Source organism: Sinocyclocheilus rhinocerous, unplaced genomic scaffold, assembly GCF_001515625.1.
Source record: "Sinocyclocheilus rhinocerous isolate Xijiao unplaced genomic scaffold, SAMN03320098_v1.1 scaffold99, whole genome shotgun sequence".
Taxonomy (NCBI): domain Eukaryota; kingdom Metazoa; phylum Chordata; class Actinopteri; order Cypriniformes; family Cyprinidae; genus Sinocyclocheilus; species Sinocyclocheilus rhinocerous.
The window spans coordinates 725,382-742,266 of record NW_015670981.1 but is presented as its reverse complement, the minus strand read 5'-3'; the positions used below and the strand labels follow the sequence as shown (position 1 = coordinate 742,266).

Genomic DNA, 16,885 nt, shown 5'->3' with positions numbered 1-16,885 from the left:
AACATCGGACCGAGAACTAGGGACTGGGAACACTTTATATACACACACACAGGAGGAGGGGATGACGAGACACACCTGGGAGCCATGACACATCAAGGGAAACACCTGGGAAGAAATCAACTTAATTAATCAGGGGAGGAACAGGAAACAAACCAAATAAGGGCATGGGAAGGCACATGGGGAGCAGGACACACACGAAACATGAAACAGAGTCTGACAATACAAGGGCTGTTAGATCCACATAAAAAAACATTGAGACCTGCAAAAATATGTAAATTAATTAAATGTAAGATTACATTCAATCCAGTTTTACTAATAATTAACAATCTTTTTTTCCACCAAAAATAATTTATTTTGAAATAGCTACACATCTTTTGAATGCAATATATGAGTACAGTACAGTTCAAAATCACTTATCAGACCTTAAATTTAAATAAAAACAAAAAAACATCCAATGGCATGTAAAGAGTACAGAAGTTATATTTATAAATTAAAAGATATAATATAATATTAACAGGGTCAAGGTGTCTCTTTTAACCTTATATGGTCATTGGAAAAATGTGGCTCTGAGTTCTGAGAACAGATGAGCCACATACTCTGCAGAAACTGCTGCAGCCTCTTATCTGCCCGTGGTTTTCAGCTCTGAAATTCTGACGAGTTGCAGGTTTATTCAGATTCTGAGATAAACCCGCTACACATAAGCATCAGTAAGTTAAGCACAGGTATAACCATGCCTTTCCACACAGGGTTATGAAGAACATATGCTTGACACACAAACCACAGCATGATCTTGGTTTTGGTCTCTTTATGTCTAGAACGTTAATTAAATATTATTGCACCGATCATCTACATCTGAAGATGTACTCAAAACTCATGTCATGTGTTTTAATATGCATAAATATTTATGTATCCCTACCATTTTCATTCCACAAAGATGCATTATCATGTACTAATATTAATCACTGCAGCAGTTTTCATTAAGAATGAATGCAACTGGCTCTGATTTTGCAGTATTAAATTGGTTAATTTATGCACTTAGAGGAGACAAGGAAAAAAGAAAGGATGAAAGATGTATTTATATGCTACAGTACGGATGTGTTAAAACCAAATAAACAAAACTAGTTAGTTTTGTCCAGTTGCAAATTCATTATAAATTAAGATGGAGACATATTTCAAGATACTTTAAATAATAAAGTTTTTATTTATTAATTTATTCATTAATTAGTTCGTTCGTTCATTCATTTCACATTTCTTTTTTAATTTAACACATTCAAATTGTTCTCAAGTGCTTGATAGTAGAAGCGCTCTAGCTCTAATCAAACAGCTAAATAAATAAATAAATAAGTGTGTATGATCATACACAAAAAAATGCACTAAAACTGCATTCTTAAACAGCACCCGAAGATTATCATAATAAATAATCAAATAATTTATATATATATATATATATATATATACATCATGTACAGCATCATGTCCAAAACAAAGATTGCTCAAATAACTAAAGCATTTTTTAAGGTAGTCTAGTTGTAAAAACATACTGGTCAGTAAGTGCATTTTCATGATGATCTTTGGCAAGATTTACTAGCTATAGATTAATAATATTAAAATTATATATATTCATTTAAATGTTAATTTCTTTTAAATAAAGTTACAGGAATTTGAAGATGTTAAAACAAAGAATAGTTATATTATTTCTAGGTGACTGATTAGCATTTTTATTACATTGATTATGCCATAGATGATCACTTATTTATTTATTTTTGTTCCTTTGATACACAAAATGCTCTTTTGAACATCTGAAAATTAGCTGGAGAATATCGTCATCATCATCATCATCATCATCATGTTTTATTAATGTCAGCTTCAGCTGCATTCACATACTAAGTTACTTTTCCACTTTTCATTCAAAAGTTTTTGACAATATAAATTAATTAATGATACATAATGAAAATATTGCACTGAATTACAAAATAAAGCAAAATATAAGCATTTTCATTAGCTGTCTCTGACTACGTTTGGTCCCACATTAAACACACATGTGCCAAATAAATTAATTCCATCTGTTAAATGCCCCATTAACAGCAGAATGGAACACAATGCATGTAAACAGGGTCAGAATATGGAATTTGTTTTAATTATTAAATACAGTTTCACTTGCCTTGAATAGCTGATATTTGCAAATACAGGAGCAGGAACCACATGATGGCAGAAAGGAGGACAGAGGAGAGGGACAGGCCAAATGTTGTACCTGCTTTTAAGGGCTCTGTGATGTCACATCATTTTTTTTTTCAACATGCTGTTCATTTTCTTCACCTGAGACCATTCATCCTCATTTGATTTGATATGCTTTGTATTTCATTTAAGCCATTATTTATTGATAATCTTGTCCTCTCTGCAATCTCATTCGCATCCAGATTTAAGGTGAGACACTACAGGCAAAAACACTGTTTTTCTTATTCTTTGAGATTTTGGGCTTTTTGTATTTTCATAATGTACCCTAATTTTTCAGACTAGTGGAATGAAAATATCTAAAATACACTTTAAAGTGTTTATTTAATAGCACTTTATCTTTGCATCTGTAGATTTCAATTGTTGGCTGTTTTCTCAAAATGAGATTTTTCTCCTGCACTGAGCCAAAAATCTCTACTTCAGCAGCATTTACATACACCAAACATTACGGTTTTATTCCAGTCCATATTCTGAAGGTTTTTACAGAGGGTTTGTTCATATATAATTTGCTGATTTTATACAACATTTTATTTCTAAAAAATTGTGAAAATGTATTTATTTACTGGCTGTTGACAGTATTTTCTGATTTATGGAGTGATAAAAAGAGATATCCAAAATCCCCTCTGTAGAAACCTTTGACTCCAATATGTTAACAAAATGAAACAAGAATTTTGAACCTGGCTTCATCCATTGTTCAGATTTTAGTTAGGGATTCACCAATACCATTTGTTCAGAACCAATCCGATACCAAAAATTCTGAGTATCGGCCGACCAGCACAGTTTTTTTTTTTTTTAAGTCAATGTAGAATTTCAATACCTCTGTGTGTTGACCTGATCATCACTCTTTTGTCTGTTAAACACAGTCTACTAACTATAGACAACTTCATTTTAAAGATAAATAACAAATGTAAACATATATAATCATAATTTATGACAAAAATACTATTATATACTAGGTTAGTGGATCACTAGGTGGATAACCTTTTAGGTTAGAAAAATCACAAGTGCACAATAATTTTATAAAATCTAAACATTTATTGAAAAAAGCATTTAGAGGGGAAAAATAAAAGTCAATTTTAGGTTTAAATCTGGTAAAATGTTAAATATTGCTCTTTGTATTGTTGTGAAATACATTATATATAAATATATACTATAAAATTAAAAGAGATTTATTTTAAATGTATAGCACAGAGGTAGCATCATATGATAGATAGGACAGAGCAAGAAAGGCTATTAATCTTTCATTGCGCAAAAGTATTTGTAACGAATTCAAACAAAGAGGGTCACATGACATGAACAAACAAATGGGAAACAAGACACATGACCTAGACAACCAATCAGAACATGACACATACACAAGGCAGAGATACATGAGGGCAAGGGAAGTATGACACTGACAGGGTGAAACAATTACAAAATAAAAGACATGAGAACATGACACAAAAACAAAACCCAAACCCCACATTACATTTCCCCACCGATCGTTTCACTAAATAAGACCCTTATTTCTAGGCTGGGATCATGTAGAGCCCTTTGAAGCTGCACTGAAACTGTAATTTGGACTTTCAACCGTTTGGTAACTGTTGAAGTCCATTATATGGACAAAAATCCTGGGATGTTTTCCTCAAAAACTTTAATTGATTTTCGACTGAAGAAAGAAAGACATGAACATCTTGGATGACATGGGGGTGAGTAAATTATCAGGAAATTTTAATCTGAAAGTGAACTAATCCTTTAAGAACAATTCACAATGCTCTCTACTCGAGTTTTGTGATCTAAGACATCCAGTAGAAAGTAAAATGATTTAGAAACAGCACTAAACTCCAGCAAGATAAAGTCCTTTTATGCAAAACCATTGATCTTTATCTACAGATCAAGTATAATAATAGGAACATTGAATCATCTTGGAGAGAGTTTTATCGTCTTGACTGTCGTAACCCAACGCGATATGATGCCATGGAGGATGACAGACAGCCGCAGCCAGGGTTGCCAGGTTTTCACAACCAAACCCGCCCAATTACTACTCAAAACTAGCCCAAAACTAGCCCAATCACATTTCGAGGGAGGTTCCCCATTAAAAATCGTGTTCCGGGGGGTAAAATACACGTTTCTGGCGGGGTTCCCCTGGTAAAATTCGCACTCCAGGGGCTAAATATCACGTTATCGGGGTCGCTTTAACCCGCGGACATGAAAAACAACCCGCGGCAACAGTGATAAAGTAGCCCAATTCCACGGGAAAACCACGGACTTGGCAACACTGGCCGCAGCGGAGAGAAGAGTTCACATGAACTTGAATTTAAGGATTTAAATATTCATCTGAACCTCACATTAAACTATGGAACGGCTTCATAACACTTGGAATAGTGCACGAAAAATTGATGGTGCTATATAATGTTTTTATGCCTTTCAGCAATAACACAGAATAGTATACGCACAATATCGGATTTGGATTGGTCTCGTATGACCGAAACCCGATCCGGCAGAAAATGGCAGTATCGGAGCCGATACCGATACTGAATATCGGATCCCTAATTTTAGTTCTAGAAATGTATACAATTTAGCACATATTTATTAGATAAAGCTCATTTGCATATTTAAACATAACATTTCAGAAAACATAACATTACAAAAAATAAATGTTTACAATTCTTAATGTAATCAATCAACTGGGGAATGGGTATATTTATTAGTTACTTTTTTTACGCTATTCACCTGGGGGTGTCTTGCCTTAAAAAAAATGCATAATTGGCACTGGTTCTCATGTGTACAAGTTTACATACAGTATGTGTGGATAAGTAATGACAAATAAACTTTTGGGTGAACTGAACTTTTCCTTTAACATCAAGACGGATCTTCTTCTCTTGCGCTCGGCCTGCCATTACTGTATCTGCGGCTAGAGGTCAGGGTTGCGTAGGCCTAAACATTTCAAGTCCTTCACATGTCATACAACTCATTCATAGCAAACGTATGAACGCTGAAGAAAACAGTGATTTTGTACTATTTTAGTTTATTTCTGTTTAGTGTTCTTGCAAGCAGCCTTGAGAGAAAATGAGAAGCGAGAAGGTGAGAGGGGAAATAGACAGAGAGACCCTGCTGTGGCTTCTCTCTGTAGATGCTGATCTGTGGGTTGTTCATTTTATAGAGCTGAAGATGAAACGATAATTAGTTATCTTAAATGATTCTCAAAATGTAGAGGGAAAAAGGAAAAGATAATTTGACAGCAAGAAACTTAAAGTGATAGTTAACCCCAAAATGAAAATTCTGTCGTCATTTTTACCCCCATGTCGGTCCAAACCAAGCACGACTTCTGTCTAGAAGATGTTTTGAAAAATGTTTCAGCGAATGTCTTTTTATTTCATACAATGTAAAGGGGTCTAATGTAGTTTGGACCTGCCCGTTACTCAAAATATCTTATTTTGTGTTAATAATGCCAACATTTGTAAACACAGCAGTATGAGTTAGTTAATTGATGTTTAATTAATATCAAAGATAAAGCAAATAAATAGAACTGTGAAGGAAACTACGTCTAATTCTAGTTGGGAAGTAATCATTTCAAACTGTTTGCGAATAATATTTAAAATATGCACATTTAGCCTATTTGTACGCCTAATATGTTGAAAAGCAAAACGTTTACTATCTCGCTCATTCAGTTTGGAATTAGCCTACATGAATCACACAAGGGAAGTCGTGGCCTAATGGTTAGAGAGTCGGACTCGTAACCCAAAGGTTGCGGGTGTGTTCACGGTGTGTGTGTGTTCACTGCTGTGTGTGTGCACTTTGGATGGGATAAATGCAGAGAACCTACTACATAGGGTACAACGGTGCTAAAGGCCCCCCGGGGTAAAAGGCGCCTTTGATTTTATTTTCATCTAAGCCACTAGATGGCACAAAAACGTAGCTTAGCACTTTCCAAACCATCTGCTTTTCAAGATGCAAGTGTATATTTGTCTGATCCTTGACGCTATGGCACACAGCAGCGCAAAGTTGATTCTGCGCTTACTTAATCTTTTATGTTTTTTAAAATGTTGTAGATTTAAGTAGCAAATTAGAATAGCTAAAATTAATGCATATATATTGAGACAAAGGTGTTCTTAACAATTTTCAGTTTTGTTTAAGGTAATTAAAGCAACAGTTTTTAAATAACGAAAGAATATTTCAAAGTATGGTATTTGGGGTAAAAAGAGCCCCTGATGTTGGGGCTAAAAGGCACAGTAATTAACATGATAATTAATAGATGGCTGACTTTTCCATTTGTTGACATGACATGGTCAGATTCAGATGGTAAATATCATATATTATGTTGGGTGTCCATATTAGAGATAATCACCATGTTTAGAATGAAACCATCATATTTAAAAACATGATATTAATCATATCATATAATAAAATATAATTTGTTGTTACTACTGTAAATATATATTCAATTATTATTGGATCTCCTTCAATACTTTCAGAATCTTTACTTATTAAAACGATTTTATGTTGTTTCGGGGTTGGCATCATCTGAGGTCCTCTGAGGGGTTGGCATTATCTCTTCTCAGGTGTTCTGGATCCGGACTGAAGCTTGTGTAAATGGGATGTCAATCCCGTGGCAGAAACAGAGAAACAAATAGAGACATGATTAGCGTAGCTGCTGTTCCAACCAAGCAAAACTGATTTGTTTAACCCAAGCTAAAGAATAAAAATGTGCATTTGATCAGATATAACTGCAGTACAAGATTATGAGATGCATTATTTGAATGCTTGGCCAAAGAGATGTGTCTTTAATCTAGATTTAAACAGGGAGAGTGTGTCTGAACCCCGAACGTTATCAGATAACCCAGATCATTTAAAATAATTAAGGTTGGTGAGGGGGTCAGATAATCTCTGTGTTCACTTTATCACCCTCATTGCTCTGTCTGTCTGAAGTTCAAGTTAAAATGAGTATAAATACTTCATGTATACTATACAAACTTGGATATATAATGGATACAAAAATAGTGTAAAATGCACATTCAGGGCAAACAATATATGTGCAAAGGGATATAATAAATGGGTGAACATGATCTTTTTTTTTTTTTTTATCTTGAAGCATCATTCAATTATATTTGAGGAGTTTACAGTTTACAAATGAATTTACAGAAGTGTACAGTTAATATAAATATATACAGTATGTATATGTGTGTGTGTGTGTGCTGACAGGTATAATAAAGTTCCAGCTGAGATCTTTTAGCAAATTTTGTGCAATTCCTTATTGCAGCCTACATAATTTCAAGCAGACATTAGTATTAAATCACAAAAATAAATGTATAACCATATATTTTTTTACATGCATACATTAATGCATGAATGTATTCCTTTTATTTAATAAAAAAAATAATAATGGTATAAATCAAGTTTAAACGGTAAACCCTGCAGTAGTTTCATAATGGTTTAGTCCTACAAGCTTTGAATGATACTTGGCTAAAATAATCAATCAAGTTTTAAAATAAGCAAACCTGCTGTACATTCAACATGAAATACATGTTCTAATCTAGAAGCTTACTCCAACAATTAAAATATTTAAATTTTTATGATAATTCTTGAGGAGCCAAAATAAGACCATGAAAAATGAGTCATGATTGCGGATTCATTTTTAATAAAAAGCCAATGATTTTGTGTTGAAGTTTTATTCGCAAATATGGAGAAGGCATGACATAGATGAAGAACAGAAATCTTGAACTTAAACACACACATATACATCTCAGACAAATTAAAGCCTTCCAAAGTTGGCCTGCTTATGCCATCCCAGTGAACTCAGCCTTTGCCACATTCCATCAATCTAAAAAATAGAATAAACGAACATTACGATATACAAAATGCAAACTTAAAACACATTATGGTAAAAAAAAAAAAAAACTCTCCAGACGTATGGCAGACACACTTTCTCCAAACATTCCTACTTGCAGACACAATCCACTGTAATTTCTAACGTGACGTCAGTACAAATCAACATTTCAACTCGGATGTTCCCACTTGCGACCTTGTCTCGAGAGCGGCATCAGACCGCCGAGGCAGAGCAGCCTAAAAATTTAACTTTTAAACCTTTTTGTCATCCTGACAACGAACAGAACGCACAGTGAATAATGGAGTGCAGCAGAGCGGTGCAAGAATTTCAAATATTGGGAGGGACGATTTGGCCATTTCTAATGGACCCCTTTCATATTTCCGGGTTTCTCAGAAGCGGAAGTTGTCATAGCTGGGTTCTTTTTTTTTTTTTTTAGCGTTCCAATTTGCTCAAATAGAATAAGAAGGGAGAACAATGTCAAATTTACCGTCAGTCTTCACAGCAACCTTAACCAATTTCTTTTTTTTTTGGTAATTTGATGCAAAGGCAATATAATACGAGGTATAGTGTTTAAATATAATACATTTTAAAAAGAAAATTAAATATAAAAAAAACTTTTTTTGCACGATTTACGATGGTGATGACCGTTGAAACGCATTATCACAGTCTGTGAAAAGGGTCCATTATGGGGGCGACTCCAATCATTTGGTCAGTTTAAATCCTGCCCCTGCAAAGTCATGTTCATCTGTGTCCATTTTTGAGTGCAATGCCTACATCTCAAAATCCAATCAACAACCGATGCAAAGAACTAAGTCCCCACCCTTCATTTTTCTTTTCCAATAATCCATTACACTCGGATGTACATCACAATACGGAAGAAAAGATATTTTGATACTTAAGTTTCATCGCAACTCTAAAGTCAACAGAAAAACATCTTCCATTTCCTCACCACATTTCATTCATTAATTCCCAGAAGATAAAATCAAGCCTCGCCCTACTTATTTTCAGCATTGGAATATTCTGTTCCTCTCTGAAATATCATATAAGTCATAAGTTAAATGGGTGTTAAATGCTATTTCATGTTGACTTAACAGTAAATCATTGGCTGGGGTGTGGGTAATTACGCTCAGCTAAATTATTATGATTTAATGGCAAATTCTTACGTTATGCAAATTGATAGCCAATTACACAGTGCTCCCTCAGGAGAAAACAAGAGTACAGTTACTTTTAAATGAACTATTGCGTTCAAGATTAGCACTATAAAATATCAGATGGTGTCAGCACATTTGAAGAAAAGACCGTAAACTGATGACATTCAGACATTTTTGGGGCCACTGTTGATATTAAATAATGACACATATCAAACAAAATAACTGAAGCATATGTTTAGATGTGATTGAGAGCCGACAGACACAGTGTTTTCTGAGTTCTGTTCACTTTATTTGTGGAATAGACTTTACACCTCTGTGCTTTTGATATCTAACTCTTTAATCTCCTACAGGGAGCCGTTTCATCCAACACCCCTTCCCGAAAATGAGCAGGTGCCTAACCAATTACTAAATTTACCACTTCACTCTGCTTTATGAAGCTGGAGAGAGAGAGAGAGAGAAAAACAGACAGAACCAAAACGAACGTAAAAATAACTTAGGAACAATGCTTGTAAACAGAGTAACAAATATATTTTTCATCACAGTCAAGTGCAAATTTGCATTCCTCCTTTTTTGTACTAATTTCCATATATAATTGTATCTTTCACTTCTGTTCTGTAGTAAAAAATAATTACACTATTATTGCCTGTCTCGTTGCTGCTTATGATTTTTAAATAAACATTAACAGATGAGCTTTAAAACAAATTAGAGAAATGGTTCACTGGTCGTGTTTGATGCATAAGCTATTGTATAAAAATAGCTAGCTAGGTTACACTTAATTACTATGCAAAATGAAAAATAAGTTGAAGTGACTCTAATTACTGCAGTAAAACTCTATGACAGTGGTAAACACCCTCCTTTTGCTTTAAAATGCTATAGAAACCTTTAATTTTCCCATGGGAGAAAACACATAAAAATACCTACAACGGTATCCATGCATATCTGTGATCAAATAACACAAGTCCTTCCCAGTCACCCATCACACACACACACATCGCCGCACTAGTCCGACCTCTGATTTTTGCAAAGAACATGCCTGAATGTTGTTGTTTTTTTAAACGTTTATCGTTCTTTTTTTCTAATGTGCACATCTGGTGCAGCACGTTTGATCATTAATACTCTGTAAATATAATCTTTTTTTCATCAGTGTCAAGAAAGAAAACAGGACAAACGAAACGGAGGTAAAAGAAGTACCATGCAAAAGTATGTGAGAGTAGCATGTTGGCGGCTCCATTCTCTGCCATGGCATCTACTATACAACAACATGCATGTTTGGGTCTTTTTTTGTGGGGTTTTAAAGATGCATGTGATCTAAAGGCGTATGATACAAAATATTGATAGATATACACCACCTCCTTTATCTCGGCCATCGTTTGTGTAATTGTATTTGTCCCTGCAAAGATCTACGGGTTCAATATATCGATGTACTTTATGATCATTTCCACATTTGTAATCTCTCCTGCAACTGTATTACGCAGTGGACGTATAGGCATAATTCCTGCTTGTTGAAACATTGCATATCTTTAAAAGTAAAAGGCCTTCTGTGCCATTATAACTGCTGACTTATCGTAAAATGCGACTGAGTTCATCTTTTCAATCTCCCCCAAGCGCGGACGATCAGTCTGAGTGAATTGTCCGGGGTCACCAAAAACATGTCAGCTCATGCGAGTCCACATCAAATTGTCGATTTTGGAATGAAGCAGATTCGTTACGAGATGCACTTTGTCTTTTCTGTGGCATTTGCGATCTTTCCTGGGAGAAGCCCCCAGCACTTTCTTTCCGTTGTGCAATAGGGGGATGCTTGTGTGCTTGTGGCGGTTACAAGGAAGAGATCTTCACTGTCTCATGGATGTAGGAGCTAGTGCGAGAGTTGCGTAAGATTCCAGGAATGGCAGGAGAGGGTGGCAGACTGTCGTCAGGGGTGTTGGCGGGTGGGGTGGGTATACTGATTATAGCCGCTGTGAAATCCCTATCCTCACAGTTTAGCTTCAAATCTTCAGTCCGGGCGTTGAGACTGGAGCGGCTGTTTGGATGCGCGCGCGCACACACACACACACACACACACACACACGAGTACATACATTCACAAGAAAAAAAGTTATAGGTTAGGTGGGATATCATCTTAATTGTTACAGAAGTTATTTTTCAGCCACAATTTTTGTTGTAGTCATTTGCATAAAAATTGTAGAAAAATTACTAAAAAGCAGTAATATTAGTCTAACAAGCTTGTATTTCAGAATTTAATATTAATTTTGTATTAAGTATCGCCAACTTCATTATTACATAAACTATGTTCTATGACAAAAAAAAAATTATTATCATCTTTACAAGTTTTAGAAATCTTAAGAAAAAAGTCTTGAAATATTGTCATAATAGAAAAGGAATTAACTATTTTGCATAAAACATGAATTCAAAACAAATCTCATATTTATTTATTACTATATGAATGAAATGATTATTTATAATTATTTAAAATATATAATTATGAAATAATAAAATTATATATACATATTATAAATGATTATATATTTAATAATTATATATTTATATAATTATAAATTATATATAAATCAATATAAATTATTATACAACTACTTCATAATGGTGTGTGTGTATATAATACATTTCTATGAAATAATTATTTATTTCTAATTATTTTTTATTATTTCATAATCTAAATGATTGTATATTTATTTCATAATTATGTATTTATATAATTATATATGAAGGATAAATCACTATAAATGATTGGAATTATAAATTATAGTAGCATTAGTAAAAACATAATTGAGTCTGGACTGATTAATTTTCTATGTTCTATTACAGTAGTAAGAACTTTTTTAATAATTTAATTGTAATAAAAAATTATCAAAAAAATCATAATGGCTCTAATAATACATTTCCTTTTCTTTATGCAAATTGATTTTAGAGTGAATAATGACATTTATCATCAGGGTCTGTGTGATGTCGGACCTTTGGGGTCCAGCAGAGGTTTTGTGCACTTGCAGAGTGTCCAGCTCCTGTACGCTGTCCCGGCTGACGGATGCGGTGGAGTTGGCGAGGCGGATGGCTCTTCTCTTGGCCCTGCGTGGGCAGCAGGACGTCAACTCCCCCTGCTGGCTGGAGATGGAGGTGCTGCGACTGGTACGATAGCCCACTGACTCGGTCATACACATCTCACTGAACGTCAGCTCGTCTGTGAACTCATGATTCTGTTGGACATTACAGGAGGAAATGCTTCACGAAACTTTCTGGATCATGATCTTGAAGGAGCATGTAGGATATTCTGAACATAATTTGTGTCCAGTAACAGACTGAGCTGTACTTACTGTTGTCTTTTCCAGACAATGCAGCAGGTGATTGTGTATATATAAAATGTATAATAAAAACTGTAATATTGTAACATATTACAATATACAATAACTGTTTAAATTGTATTCTGTATTCAATTTAAATATATATAAGTATATTTACTGTCTTTTTTTTGTTTTATAATTTCTATCAACTGAATGCATCATTGCTGAATAAAAGTATTAATTTCTTAAAGAAAAATCTTGTTGGCTACAAACTTTTGAATGGTGTATATATATGTGTGTGTGTGTGTGTGTGTGTGTGGGTGTGTGTGTGTGTGTGTGTGTGTGTGTCTTATTGGTAATTTTATATACAGATATATAGCTGTAAATTTCTCTCTCTTTCTCTCTAATTTCCAATTTTAGTGGTTTTTAAACTAGATGTGAAACCACCACAATTTCATTGAGAAAAAAAGTTGCTATTTTCCATTAACTACAGTAAAAAAATTTTTTTTAAAAATACAGATAAAATATGTACATGAAAGACTGCTAAATATGATCCAAAACAGTCAGCAATGTAGTGAGTATGCAGTGACCATGTTGTGTGACTTTGGCATGCTGGGAGATTCAAACTCTGTTCCTGCCAAACTTGTTGCTATGATACATTTCAGAATGTGTGCTGCTGTTCTGTGTAGTTTTATCCCATAATTACTGGAAAAAATACATTATTTAACTGCTTTCAACATCGCACTGGCTCACTGAGGGTTAAAAGCGTCATTGCCCTGATGTCACCTGTGATTTGACCTTATTTCACCATGTAACTACCTCTCGAGACAGACCGCTGTCCTTGATGCCACGTGCACGTATCCGGTAACCTCTTTAACCTCTCGTTGTAAAACGATCACAAGCGAGGATGTCGTGTCCCGAAGAACAAGCCTCTCAAGAAACAGTCCCAGCGTCTGCCTTTTATGCTTCCCGATACCATCTGGCCCCTGAGCTCTTTGTAGCTCAAGTCAAGGTGGTTTATCGCCATTCCGGCCGCCATCTAGAAGCAGCCCATCGGAGCCGATCTTATCGAGAAGAGAGAGGACGGTCGTTCGGAGTGACTCTGACAGCCAGGAAGGAGCAAGAACAGCTCTGTCTGCTACGCAAGAAATGCCCCGTCAGCCGAAACCAAGGATGACTGAGGGAGCCGGGGCAGATAAGATCACCAATAACTGGAGCTAAGCACAATTAGGTTTGTTTTTGCTAAACTAAAAGTCCCAAGTACTTGGGCAACTATGGCATGACGCAGCTACACCGCCGAACACATTTGAGAAAGTTTGATCATGTAGGACGCGAGTGGGAGCAAAAAGCAATTCCCCTTCTTAGATGGAAAAACTAAAACGTCTCAATCCTTTTGTGGCCCAGCAGAACGGATCTGGAACTGAGACAACCAGGAACATAATACAAAGCATTTCACTCCCATATAATCCAACACGGGAACTACATTTAAAAATGCCCCAAAGCACAAGTGTGTGAGCAAACAAATTCTAGAGAGCTGTTTCAATAAAGGATCCACTATGTTATCTTGACTCACAACAACAAGTGAGAGAGCAACATGCCAAATGCGATACGTCCTTCGGTGCGGTGTGAAATAAGAAAATTAAAGAATCTCAATTTGTCTTAATCTATTTCCTGTTTGACAGAGGAACCCAAAGTGAATCTCTCTGCCACCCAATCGCAGGTACGTCAGCAATAAATCCCAAATAAATACATTTCAGTCAAATCCACAGGCAGCAATACTCTCTTCCCGAACACTCCATCAGGAAAAGATATTTGCCTCCCTGCGGAGGAACCTCAGAGGGTATTAAACCATAAATCACTGACAATTCCATTGTTAAAAAAGCGCTGATAGGGACGTCACATTAACGACAGAATTTTCTCAGTGGAGACAAGAGATACAGCCATTGGATGGCAAAACTACCATGATTAGCATCTATGCAGGCAGTTAAAATGCAGGATTCTAAAAGCTCCAGGGTTAGATAAGATCAAGAAATCTAGCAGGTCACACTGGCTTTTGCAAATCATAACACAAACTTTTTAAAAATACTTTTTTTAATGATGATGACAATGCTGGAACTTTCAGGGTAGTTGCTTGGTTGTTGATAAGTGGTTGCTTACTGGTTAAAGTCAAATGGATGAGTTACATAAATACAGGATTACGTTTAATACTCAATGCTATTTAAAATGTATTATTATTAATAAAAAAGAAAATATAATACTATATTTAGTGGTCCTTAATAATGCAAGTATAATTATGATTAATAATACTACTAATAATAATCATAATAAATTGTACTTTATTATTATTATTATATTTATAAACTTTATATCAATTATTGTTAATAATAATAATTATACTTATTAAGCAAAACTAAATAAAATACTGTATTTTGCATGAGGGGTTATTTTGATCTATAATTTTATTTGAAAATCCTTTGAACATTTCAGTCCGCACATTATTATTATTATTATTGAAAATGCACTATTAAATTCAGTGCCACTTACTAAGGCAAGTATAATTGATAATTTATAACAGGTAAATCATACATAAATCACATAAACATTTGCTAATGACCTTTCATCAAAGGTCAAGACTCGCACAGACTCTTGAGTGCTGAATGACAGTGTGCAGACACAAAAGCAAGACCTAAGTAGAAATTCAAAGCCAGAATAGGCTGAAGAGTTGAAAAAAGCCTTCGCCTGGCTTATAAATAGCACTGCAGGCCTGTTAGTAATGGCTTTATAGATCCACGCTGAAAAAAATACCCCCTCACTCGGGGATTGTAAATATTGGATTATTGTGGCTTTCACAACCTGAGAAGATTCCGGTGAACTCTACCTGCTGCATTAGTAAAGACGCAGATTGAATCTCTCTCTCTCTCTCGCTTTGAATCCTTACCTGATAAGCTTTATAAGCTGTTGCATAGGGCCCCGTGGCTACCAGGGGGCCCCATGTCAGAGTTCAGACAGTAATGCTTGGTAATAATAACTTTGATGAAGTTTCCATGTATCAGTAGTGTGTGTTTGATAATGAAGAGGTGGCACTATACAACTGGTGCAGAGAAGTGGAAAAAGATAAAAAATAATAATAAAAAAGATCATTTAGTGTTGTTGCCCCTAAATTATGGAACTCTCTTCCCAGATCGCTCTGTCTTGCCAATAACCTGTCTGAATTTAAATCGCTGCTCAAAACTCATTTGTTTTCACAATGTTACCTTTCTTAAGTTGACTTCTTTTTATTCTGTTTTATGTTGTCTTATCCATATATTACTCTCTGGATGTCTGATGTTCTCTTTACTTTACTTTCTGTATTATTGTTTGATTGTTTGTTGATGTTATCCGCACATTTCTGATGTTTATTGTAAAGTGTCCTTGAGCTCTGGAAAGGCGCTATATAAATAAAACGTATTATTATTATTATTAAAAGAAAGTGAGCAAGATAAGGGTGCATTTTGAAAATTGAAATGGCGGTTGCTGGATCGTGTCTTATCTGTTTAATTCGGCATTTTGCGAGTTCTTTGAAGACGCGCTGTGCCAATGTAACAACAGTAATGAACATGAACAGTATTGTTACCGTGGGCACTTCAAAATATGTGAATAATTATATAGATATCTTATTATCCGAATGGTTTAGATTTTTAGAGCGCACATTAGCTTATTTTCCATCGACCAGTTAAGTTTTACAACACTGCGCGTTTGCCATGTAAAAGTTCATCAGATTTTCTCTTCGATCTGAACAAAAGCAGCAGACGGGCTGAATAAAAATGCAAGTTCATTCTTTGACAGGAGGTAGCACTTGAGGAACAGCAGAAATACAGCCATTACCATGGTTACCCCTGTACACAAAGCAGCACTGTGCCAGCTCAAATTTATATTCCCTTTTTCCTTTTTCTTTTAATTCACTTTATCAAATAACACCAAATACTTAAATACGCCATATTTTTAGTCATACATTTTTTATACTTAAGCATTTTTGCATTTTAATCTGGACTAAAACAAGCCAGTCCAGAAAAGAGATTATTCTGCATTATTATTGGTAATAATAATAATAATAATAATAATAACAACAATACTACTACTACTACTAATAATAATAATAATAAATCATTATCTTTAATATAAAGATTCATAACCCAGGTCTTGGTTTATTAAAGCATTAATCTCACAAAATTTTCATATATTTTCTGAAAGCAATGGTTAAACTTTTAAATAGTTAAAAATGGTTAAAAAGTTGTTAAAAGTGTTTAATAAGTAAATATATCTTCATATTTATATATTAAAAGATACTGAGTAGATACTGATTAAGACAATTTGGTAAATCTTTACAACAGGGTTAATATAGTAAACTAAAACTAAATATATAT

The 16,885-nt window shown here is 34.6% G+C and overlaps 1 protein-coding gene and 1 pseudogene across 1 annotated transcript in view; both read right to left on the bottom strand.

The window, feature by feature from the left end:
- The window catches only part of LOC107734504 (scavenger receptor cysteine-rich type 1 protein M160-like), an 8,665-nt pseudogene extending 6,461 nt beyond the window's left edge, over positions 1–2,204 (bottom strand).
- A 2,361-nt stretch (positions 2,205–4,565) lies between these two features.
- Positions 4,566–16,885, bottom strand: part of LOC107734503 (potassium voltage-gated channel subfamily D member 1) — a 78,921-nt gene continuing 66,601 nt past the window's right edge. Inside the window, exons 4-7 of the mRNA XM_016546474.1 lie at positions 12,516–12,554; positions 12,160–12,398; positions 9,970–11,209; positions 4,566–4,576 (exon numbers count right to left, since the gene is read on the bottom strand). Coding sequence (XP_016401960.1) covers positions 11,005–11,209; positions 12,160–12,398; positions 12,516–12,554 — 483 coding nt within the window. The 3' untranslated portion in view covers positions 4,566–4,576; positions 9,970–11,004. The remainder of the gene's footprint in view (positions 4,577–9,969; positions 11,210–12,159; positions 12,399–12,515; positions 12,555–16,885) is intronic.